The 10,926-nt window shown below is 36.6% G+C and overlaps 1 protein-coding gene across 1 annotated transcript; it reads right to left on the minus strand.

Annotated features, from left to right (window-relative positions):
- Positions 1–966: 966 nt before the first annotated feature.
- LOC108675948 (calcium and integrin-binding family member 3) lies at positions 967–9,934 on the minus strand. The gene is made up of 6 exons (XM_018164005.2): positions 9,803–9,934; positions 8,128–8,162; positions 7,089–7,206; positions 4,749–4,896; positions 3,420–3,526; positions 967–1,164 (listed from the first exon to the last, which is right to left on the minus strand). The coding sequence occupies exons 1-6, from the start codon at positions 9,851–9,853 to the stop codon at positions 1,054–1,056; spliced, it is 570 nt and encodes a 189-aa protein (XP_018019494.1). The 5' UTR covers positions 9,854–9,934; the 3' UTR covers positions 967–1,053.
- Between the last annotated feature and the right edge of the window lie 992 nt (positions 9,935–10,926).

The following is a 10,926-nucleotide window of genomic DNA, read 5'->3' on the forward strand; positions in this document are numbered from 1 at the left end:
AGCAAATTATCAGTCTATCCATCAAGAACCACTCAGTTTAATTCTTATGTATTATTCTCGTTTTGCCACAAAATCGTTCGTAAAATTATTTGCACGCTATAAGGCGCCGGGTGCGGTATACAACAAGGACAGCTGAGTGGAGCTGGACATCGTTAATGAAGCTTTAGCAACATCCCGCCTGGCATCTTGAATCAAACCACCTAAGAAACAGTTCATTCTTATGTTAACTTTGTCATAGTCGTTTCACTCCTTGTCAGTTCATCTCCATCACTATACCAATAAACTTGTCTCACATCCTTCAGTCGTTTCTTAGCCTTTCCCTAACCTTGGTGTACTTTTCCGACTTTCTACCTTAGGGACCTCTACAAAGCTACGGTGACGCAGTGAAATAAATTGCACGCGCGTACGAGAGGCGTATATAACAATTAATTTGATGCCAGTTTAGGAAACGCAAATGAATTGATTCCTCGTAGGATGCGAGTGCTGAACATTACTCAAGTTTCTGTTGACGAGGTTAATTACCATAAGAAATGAAGAGGCTACTATCACATATTATTAAATGAAAGTTTACGTGCGTTATATTCGAAATTAGTGCATGATAACACGACAAGGCTCAAATATTCTTGTTTAGTTGCTTAAAATATTAGAACAGTCTTAGTGTGATAACAATTGCTATATTTGGGGGAACCAAACTTCGTCAATGAACGTGAGTTTTTTTCCCAATTTATCCCATTAAAGTAAATTTCCAGCCTGTATAAAATAATTGATGATAGACCATTTGAATTTATTTTCATCTGGGAATTGTCCACTGTGTACACTGTACAACATGCACTGCCCACCTCATATGATCGAGTTTCTTGCTGCCAACACCAAAATATTCAGGTCACTCTAGCAGCATAAATGAACAAGTCTTTCATTCACTCTAGACTAGGCATCTTCTTTCCTAGCCACGCAACAAAAAAAAAGAGCATGTCTCTCTCTCTGTAGCTGCATATACTCATGAATGTTATAGTGAACATGTCCACCACCCTTGCTGAGGATGTCTTCTGCTGTTCACACGCGGAGTTTGAAGTTCTGTAGGAAGTACGGGCACTTGAGGATCGTGTGAGAGAACTCTGATGGAGACAGACGTCCATCGCAGTCCAAGTCTGCTTCCTCTAGCACCTGCAATTGAGAATCACAATAAATCATGTAATTATAATATATATAATGTTCAGTGAACGTCTTTTAAAATGTCTATCTCGGGAATATTAATTTCTATTATTTTGCTGGATGCCCAGTGGAGCAATTCATTCGCTCGTTGATTGTCATTTCTTGCCAAGTCAGTGAGGTGATCAGGGCAATCTTTCCGATCGACCAGTTAACTGTACCGTATAAATAATTAAACCTTGAGTTCAAATTTAACAAAACCATGCTTTGATAGATATATCATGTACTGGCTAATTTCAAATTTTCAGCTCTCTATCAGTACTTAAATTATTATCTATATTAATTTTCTAATCAATATTTTTCACGCTGACGGCACAAATTACTATTAAAATTCCTAAAAAAATCCTATGGACTTTCATCAATAGCATTGCGCAAAGAAGGGTTCCTTTCAACCGTCCCTTCTTGCTTGTTAAATTTAAGTAAAATAACAGCCATTTCCGAACGGCGTGGCCTCTATATATCAACAATTAACGATTAATCTATCACTGTGTTGGTAATTACTAATCAATGCATTAAAATAGGCTGTAATCGCATTAAAATTGGCCATTAATCTATTCACTGCTATCTAATCGTCTCTCATTTTATTTTTTTACTAGCTATTTTTTTAACAAGCTCATTTCTTTTATAGTTTGGTCGCTTAGTTATAACGGCTTTCAAATATGAATTTTTCACGTAAGTGCAATGTATCACTTTGGACGTAATGAGATAGCGGGTAATAGCCCTCGACGCAAACCTCGATGCCGATCTGGGACCGCAATTTCTAATCCGGCATACTCTCTGTAATTGAAACCTTGAAAACTCTGTTATTAAAGGCTCTCATTGTGCAATTTTTTGGTCGAATACAGTTAATTGATGAATAATCATGCGTTTAAAGAGACGCAATTCATATTTGAAGCCGCGCAGAGAGGTTAATACTTCTGCACTGTACGATGGAAGAGATGAGGCGTAATTGTGCACTGAGTGGCCGAGAGTATTTATAGGATAGCGCGATTAGCGTTAGGGTTGAGTGCATCCTATTTAAAATTGAGTGTATCCTATTTCAAAAGTAAAAAACTGCATGTGCACTGAGTGGCAAAGAGTATTTATATAGGATACCGCGATTAGCGGTATGTTTGAGTGTATCCTATCTAAAATTAAAAAAACTGCATGTCCATTGAGTGGCCGAGAGTATTTATATAGGGTTCCGCGATTAGCGGTAGGGTTGAGTGTATCCTATTTAAAATTGAGTGTATCCTATTTAAAATTAAAAAAACTGCATGTGCACTGAATGGCCGAGAGTATTTATAGGGTACCGCGATTAGCGGTAGGGTTGAGTGTGTCCTATTTAAAATTGGATAAAAAAAGCTAGTTTGTGATGTATATATGTAACTAATATGATATGAGTGCGTTTTTGAATGACGGGGTAAATTTTTGCTGTTCTAAAGAATTACTGCATTTTTTTTACTGCATTGATTGTCATTGATTGCGCTACGCCATCCATCTAGGTCACGATTTCTGATCGACAGGGAATTAATAGAATCTCGAGAAACGAAATTAATGTCTTGAGAAGGACTGATGAACAGAACAAAACCATGATATTCTGAATTTAGGATAATCATTTAAAGCTTTAGAAAATATAAATACTTAATTTTAAGAAAATTTAAGTTTTAGGTAACAAAATTATTATTTAAGCTAAATGTGAAGTTTTTATCCTAATTTTTCATAAGTAAACCTTTGGTCTGAATATTTAATTCAGAAGCTCTGCAGATTTATTGATCTGTCAGTGTTAATTCATTAGACATAACTTTGTATCTAAGCCCAACAAATTTAGCGGCAATTAAGCAAGATAAGAAATAACTTGCGTAATAAGGAATATTAGCTGTAGTAAAGCCTTATTTTTTTAGCTGTAGTAAAGCCTTATTTTTTTAGCTGTAGTAAAGCCTAATTTTTTCTCGAACAACTCGCTTTTTTGACGAATAACTCGCTAATTTTGTAATTAACTAATGATCAGTTAGTTGTTCCATGAACATCTAATTTTTTCTCGAATGATTCACCTTTTTGACGAACAACTCGCTAATTTTTCAATTAATTAATGAATAGTCAGTTGTTCCATGAACAACTAATTTTTTCTAGAATAATTCACCTTTTTGACGAACAACTCGCTAATTTTTTAATTAACTAATGAACAGTTAGTTGTTCCATGAACAATTAATTTTTTCTCGATAACTCGCCTTTTTAACGACGCTGTTGCACTCTTCGGGCGAGAGTTGGCCGTGCGTGAGATGCTGGACCGCCGCTAGGAGATCCTCTCCTCCTAAGAAACCGTCTTCGTCGAAGTCTGGAGGACCGAGAAAATAAGTAAGATATTTTTGAAATAACTAAATAAAATAAATAAAATAATATATAAGAATATATAAATAAATGTAATTAAAGTAAGGAATTCCACAGCAACCACGCCCAAAGATAATAAATTTTTACACCTGTCAGTTCTTACTGTTAATTTAGACTTGTGATCATATAATAGGTCACTGGAATTTTCTCCGTGAACGCAGCCTATTCGTTCCAGCATATAAGACATCTTAACCTTGAAGTTCAAGTTTTCAAATAAAAATATGGAAAATTCAATTTACATTACATATTTTTTGTAAGAACCTGAGATACCTTTGCTTTTATATTAATAATATTTTTATTAATCGCATACCGGCCTTATTTCTGCTGGATCTCGTCTTCAAATCGCAAAGTTAAACAGATTTATACGAGACAAATTTGGGTCTTTTACATCTCAGTATTAAAAAACATTTTAAATAATTAAATTTACCTATTCTCTTTGGCTTAGAACCAAACGCTATTTAAAAACAAAGCTCAGAGTTGATATTATAGACGACTTCTTGCGTATCATTCGATCTTGAACATAATTAAACTCTGTCAATTCTGTTCATTTCACGTGAACAACTCTTAACGTGAAAACTTAAAATAAACAATACAATTTGAAATCTATTTTATGGTCCAAAATTCCTATTAATAGTAGATGAATGACACACAAGTAAAAAATTTTTAAAATCACAGAAAAATTAATAAAAGAAAATAAAGCAGAGATAGAAATCACTACCCAAATGGCAAGATTTGCCTCCATGTAAGTGATCACAAAAAGTAAGAGGAATAATCCTTTTATCAGAGTTTTCTCGAATGCGAATTTAATTTGCGGAATACAAAATAATCACCACCCATCACTGCCGATTTAAATAATTTTCTGTTAACAAATTTTGAATACTATAATAATTCGGCATTGAGTTGTAGAGAATTTAACTCAGCGTACGATTTAAGCTCACTTTCCAATCTCTGGCATTGAACAAGTTACTGACTGTACATTTTGAAAGCGTAGACCACTTCACTTTCCAATCTCTGGCATTGAACCAGACGATACTGACCGTATATTTTGAAAGCGTAGACCACTTCACTTTCTCATCTCTGTCATTGAACCAGACGATACTGGCCTTATATTTTGAAAGCGTAGACCACTTCACTTTCCAATCTCTGGCATTGAACTGGGTGTTACTGACCGTATATTTTGAAAGCGTAGACCACTTTGATCTCCCGTGGCGCCGCGTCGGAGAAAGCAGAGAACAAATCTAGGAACTGGTCGAAGTTGAGATTGCCTGACGCGTCCTCAGAGAACACCTGGCAGATACGCCGTCGGAAGGGGTTATCCTGTCGAGCATTCAAATGTTAATCATATTTTTTTAATGTTACTCAGTCAGAAAAAATCCATGGGTCATGTTTTGAAAAAAGTGACACCCTTGTTTACCCTTAACACGAAGATACAACTAATTTAAGTCCAATAATTTTAAATCAATTATTATCTTTATTCTTAGTAATGCAATTTATTGTTTCATGTTTTTTTGCCAAACATGCAAATCTGAAGCCAACGGCAGTCAGTTCTGAAGTATAGCAGTACGTCTGAAGAGATCAATATTTTTTTCACTTCTTCGAAACATTTAAATTTCACTGCGTTTATCCCTATTTCCATTTTAAGGTCACATTATGTGTTTCCGCTTTCAAATAGATGAAAATTAAAGCACAAGACGTCAACATAATTAGTAGCTTGTAAATCCTGTGAAAATTTCATTTGAATGATCGACAATTTAAGGTGGAGATAATTAACGTCATGTTAAATGAGATGCAGTGCACAGAGATGCATATGTACTAAAACGTTAAATAATTAATGTCACTTATTTGCTTAAATCGCAAGTTAACTAAAAATTTAAAAGCAAAGAATAGTCCACAAAATGACTTTCTATGTGAATTCTAGATTCTACGAACTGACGTTGGAGCTGGACTCCGAAACGTTTTCAATAAGGATATGAATTTTTATGGACTATTCTTAGCTTTTAAAACGTGAAATATAATGACGCTGCGGTCTTCGTACCATGTATTAGCAGTGTGCAATGTACTATGAGCAGGTTATTTTCATTGTTCATGTGTCATATATCGCGACTTGAGAGCTACATCTTCTAATGATGCTATGCTACAGCTACTTAAGAGTTAGGCCTCCTAAACATGCGACAAATCCCAAGTCTACTTATTAAGGCCCGTTTACACTAGGGGCAACACACGAGAGTCAAGTGCCTCAAAGCGCATGCAGAGGCGCTTTGCAGCCTCTGCATGCGCTTCTTTACCGATTGACGAGCTAGCGATTGACAGGGGCCATGCCTCATGCAACACAAGCGCGGCGCTTAGTAGATAGCTATTAAAGAATTGATATCACTTGTATGCTTAAATCGCAAATTAACTAAGAATTTAAATTAAATTAAAGAAATTCAATTCGTTCTATGGTTTCAATGTATTAATATATGATTCTAGATTCTACGAACTGACTATGGAGCTGGTCTCCGAAACGTTTTCTATAAAGATATAAATTTTTGTGGACTATTCTTTGCTTTTAAATTCTTAGTTAGTAGATAGCTGTCTGTGGTCTAGTAAGGTTGATTGTGTACGCTGGTCCGGCACACCAAATGTCGACTAACACCACTCTCGTTTGGAGTCACTCTCTAGTAGAGAACCTAATTGATCTTTATGTAGAAAATGAAAGCTTATGGAGTGTTTGGTCAAAGGAGTACAAAAATCGAAATGCAAATGATGTAAGTTATTTTTACATGACGTGTTTAGTTTTTGTGATTTTAGCAACCCCTGACAATTTATGCATTACCGTTTAGCGATTTTAAAGGATGATATAATATCGGTACGAATATTGGAGCTTTTTATTTAAGAATAGACTATATTTTTTATAAACTGTATGTTTTTGAATGTGCTACTTCTCTAATTATGATGCCAATGCTGAGTTCTCGTTTACAAATGGCATAGTGCGCAGAATGACGGACTGCAACACACCCGAGAACAATGGCCCACAGCTCTAATTCGGTGACATCCATCCTCATTGACGTCTAGGTGGCAACTAGTGTTCAAAGCGCGCGGTCTCAAACAACCGAGTACAAAAGTAGTGTAAACGGTTGTGCGCGGTGAGGCACTGCAGCAAACGACTCAAAGCGCATGTCGTTGCCACTAGTGTAAACGGGCCTTTAGACGTTCCTTCGCCTTGAGCAGCGATAAATGGTCCTATCACACATCTATACATAGACATTCGCTCATCTTGGGTAGCGGTAAATAGGTCCTGTCAGAAATCGCTTAGACATTACTTCACCCTAAGTAGCGGTAATTGGTCCAGTCACACATCTTATATATTCCCTTAACTAAATCATTGGAAAAAGGTCCTGTAACATAGCATATTATAGGCTGCCTCACCTTAAGTACTTAGGTGCTGACTCACTTAATGACTCATCTCAAGTAGCGGCAATTGGTCATGTCACATATCTACTTAGGCGCTGACTCACTCAATGACTCACCTTAAGTAGCGGTAATTTGTCCAGCTGCGAGAAGGGAGCCGTGACGGTGGCCGTAGCGTTGCGGTTCATCACTTTAGGCGCGTCCCCGCCGGTCACTTGCCGGAACAGTCGGTGAGCTCTGTAAAGTACAAGCAATACGGCGCCATCGAGTGAAATGTTATGTGAACTTAACCCTCTACTGCCTGACATGAGTAACAGGAGCAATATCGTCACAAGCCTACTTCCCAAAAAGGATACGTTGCTAGTGAGCGCAAAATGACTTGCACTGATGGTTGCCGTCCCGTATGACAACTTTAAAATGTTCTCTGTTGCGTACAAACGTCCACATGTTGCCACACTCAATAGTTTACGTATAATTTAAGTTGAAAGTTATGTTCCCGGAGAGTGACATACGGCGATAGAGGGTTAAGCAAAGCATGCCCCTTGTTTAATGATACAGCACAACCAACATTTACCTCACGTAGCCGAGAGTTTGTCATAACGCCGGCTCATCCTGATTTAATTGACGAATATATCTGGACATTGGAAATCCTATAATATCATATTTAGGTCATCGTTCTATCAATTGTGATCTTCAGCAGAAATTGCGAGCACAACTTGAATTATTTCTATTATTATCCGGTGATCGGATAATAGAGTATGGCGCAGTTATTAACGAGTTTGAAATTGCGGACCAAGAATTAATAAGGGTATAGTGAAATCCTCGTGAGAATTGAACAACAATTGACCATACATGTATCGGCGACGTGTATCTTCTAAAAACGTAGCAGCTCATTATATCAATTATCTTGTCTAATTTCAGATCGTTTCTAACTATTCTCACAAGTCTTGACATGAAAGATACCTCAATTGTTTTTATTTGTTAACATAACCTAGTGTAAATATTATTTCACACTGTGCATTGCTAGTGATGCTACTAAAATTATATGTTAACTGGAAAAATTGCATGAGCACCTTAATTTTTTGTTAGATTTTGGATTGATTTGTAATTGAATCCATGTTAGAGCGAGAACATTTGGGGGGCGGAGTGTGTTCTTACCTGAGAATGTTCTGCCTGTTCAGATAGGTGCAGACCTGCATAAGAAAATTGAACGGTAAAACTTTTGCACGACTTCAATAGGTAAATGAGAGTGCGAACAACACAATTAGTGAAATGACAGGTAAAGTTTGTTGGATGAATCAAAATTGAAAAATGAGTCGATGTGTTTTTCATATCCCAGAAAGACACGAAATGTTCATCCTTTCTTGCTTTTTTATGCATTACGATAAAAAAATTATAGTGTGCTTATCATGCAGGCTGAGCGAGAATTTAAATTTATATGATCAAACAATTTCATATCTTATTTTTTTCGCTCAAGAATCTTGTTCAAGGGATTCAACGCCTTATTTTTACACAATTTAAACTCGAGTATCATCATTACAATTCACTATAGCTGTTAAAATAACTTAATTTTAGTGAGGGCTTATTTCATAACTAATATTTGTCTTGCTTTGATGCTCGCGAGCAAACTATTTATTACGTGATATCAGGACTAGCAATAATAACTGCGAGTGCATCACATTTCGACCACAGTCTTTGTGTCACAGTCTCAGTGTCACAGTCTCAGTGTCACAGTCTCAGTGTCACAGTCTCAGTGTCACAGTCTCACTGTCACAGTCTCAGTATCACAGTCTCAGTGTCACAGTATCAGTGTCACAGTCTCAGTGTCACAGTCTCAGTCTCATGTCGATCGACACTGTACCCGACCGTAGTTTATCCCAGTACTTCATAATAATAGTATCGTCAGAATTAGAGCAGTTCCTGCACCATTAACACATAAATAGTCGTGTAAGTGTTCAGTTGTTGGCTACTTAATGTTTATAGCAGAATGTTGCCTCAGAATGGGAATGTTTTTCTCAGAATGTTGACTCGGAATGTGAACGTTTGTCTCAGAATGTGAATGTTTGTCTCAGAATGTTGAGTCCGAATGTGAATGTGTATTGAAGAATGTTGATTCAGAATGGGAATGCTTGCCGCAGAATGTTAAATCAGAATGTAAATGTTTGTTGACTCAGAATGTTGACTAAGAATGTAAAAGTTTGTTCCAGAATGTTGACTCATAATGTGAATGTTTGTCTCAGAATGTTGACTTAGAGTGTGAATGTTTGCTTCAGACTGTTGAGTCCGAATGTGAAGTTTGTCTCAGAATGTTACCTTAGAATGTGAATGTTCGTCTCAGAATGTTGACTCAGAATGTGAATGTTCGTCTCAGAATGTTGACTCAGAATGTGAATGTTTTCTCAGAATGTTAACTCAGCATGTGAATGCTCGTCTCAGAATGTTAACTCAGAATGTGAATGTTTGTCTCAGAATGTTTACTTAGCATGTGAATGTTTGTCTCTGAATGTTAACTCAGAATGTGAATATTTGTCTCAGAATTTTGACTCAGGATGTGAATGTTTGTCTCAGAATGTTGACTCAGAATGTGAATGTTTGTCTCAGAATGTTGTCTCAGAATGTTAACTCAGAATGTGAATGTTTTTTCTCATTTAAACTCCGAAATAGTCACCTCGGCCTCGCTCAGAGCTCACAGGGCGATCATATTCCCTCTTCCGTGTAACTGATTGTACATTTTTCTCGAGTACAGCGGTTTGGTAACAAATCCTTCTCTACGAATATAGAATTGCAACGTAACAGACGCTCAGCCCAGTTCTCTCACTCTGGATTATCTCACCTGATATTCTTCAAGTTGATCCTCGGTGAAGGCAGCAACTTTGTTGCCCATGATTGCTCCGAAATGTTTGGTTAATTTAATTTATCAGAGGGAAAGGTTTTGTAGGCTAGGCTGAATCTTTAATTATCTCGAAATTGGTCTGTGCGGAAAGATATACACAAATTAAAAATTGTTATTACAAAACAGGAAATATCATTTAGTACGGCCTTTTTAATACTTTTAAAATATCACTCGAAGTCTAATTTTGGTTATCGAGATTTTATGAATATTTTTCTATTCCGATAAAATTGGAATTAAATGCACGGGAAATCATTTCAATATTGACATATTAAGCTTTAATTTTGATCTAAAGGTAATGCTCCGTTCCTCGCTGAATCACATCCATTCGCTTCCAGTTGACAATAATTGACCTAACTGAAAGTGATCTGTCTAAATTTTTATCTAGAACCCATATGGCCAGACGGCCTCAATGGAGCCGTAAGGTGTCACAAAACCTTGTTAATGAAATGTTCGTTATATTTGACGTAGACTTCCTCGGGTTTCAATCGTCTTTACGATAAATAAATATTTTGTATGAACATCGAGTTCATGCACACATTAGCATACTAAACTAAATGTAATAATATAACATATTAGGTATTACAGTTATTTATTTCAGCTGTTGAGCTCATCGACGCAAACAACAGCAAAACAATTCACCTTAAACATTCCTGTTAAACAGTTGGTCCTAAAATAATACCTACCATTCCGAATTAAAAAATAGGTATACTATTTCGTTCATTGAAAATTTTTCATATTCCCACCTAAACTTTCTTAACGACACATGCATAGCTTCACGGCGCTTTGCTTCACGACAGTTTGCTCTACGACACTTAGCTTTGCGACACTTATGTCTTCGACACTTAGCTTTATGACACTCAGCCCCCATGACGCTTAGCTTTACGACACTTGGCCTTGAGACACATAGCTTTACGATACTTAACTTAACGATACTTTGCTTTACAACACTTTGCACTAAGACACTTTGCTCTGCGTCCTTTTCTCTACGTCACATAGCTTTACGAAACGTAGCTTTACGACACTTAGTTTTGCTTTACTTAGCTCTACGACACTTAGCTTTGCGA

This window comes from Hyalella azteca, unplaced genomic scaffold, assembly GCF_000764305.2.
Source record: "Hyalella azteca isolate HAZT.00-mixed unplaced genomic scaffold, Hazt_2.0.2 contig16605, whole genome shotgun sequence".
NCBI lineage: Eukaryota > Metazoa > Arthropoda > Malacostraca > Amphipoda > Hyalellidae > Hyalella > Hyalella azteca.

Coding starts and splice junctions, on each gene's coding strand:
- LOC108675948 (XM_018164005.2), bottom strand. CDS start 9,853: ATGGGCAACAAAGTTGCTGCCTTCACCGAGGATCAACTTGAAGAATAT. Junction 7,207..8,127: donor AACAGGCAGAACATTCTCAG/GTAAGAACACAC, acceptor TGTACTTTACAG/AGCTCACCGACTGTTCCGGC. Junction 4,897..7,088: donor ACAAATTACCGCTACTTAAG/GTGAGTCATTGA, acceptor AATGCTCGACAG/GATAACCCCTTCCGACGGCG.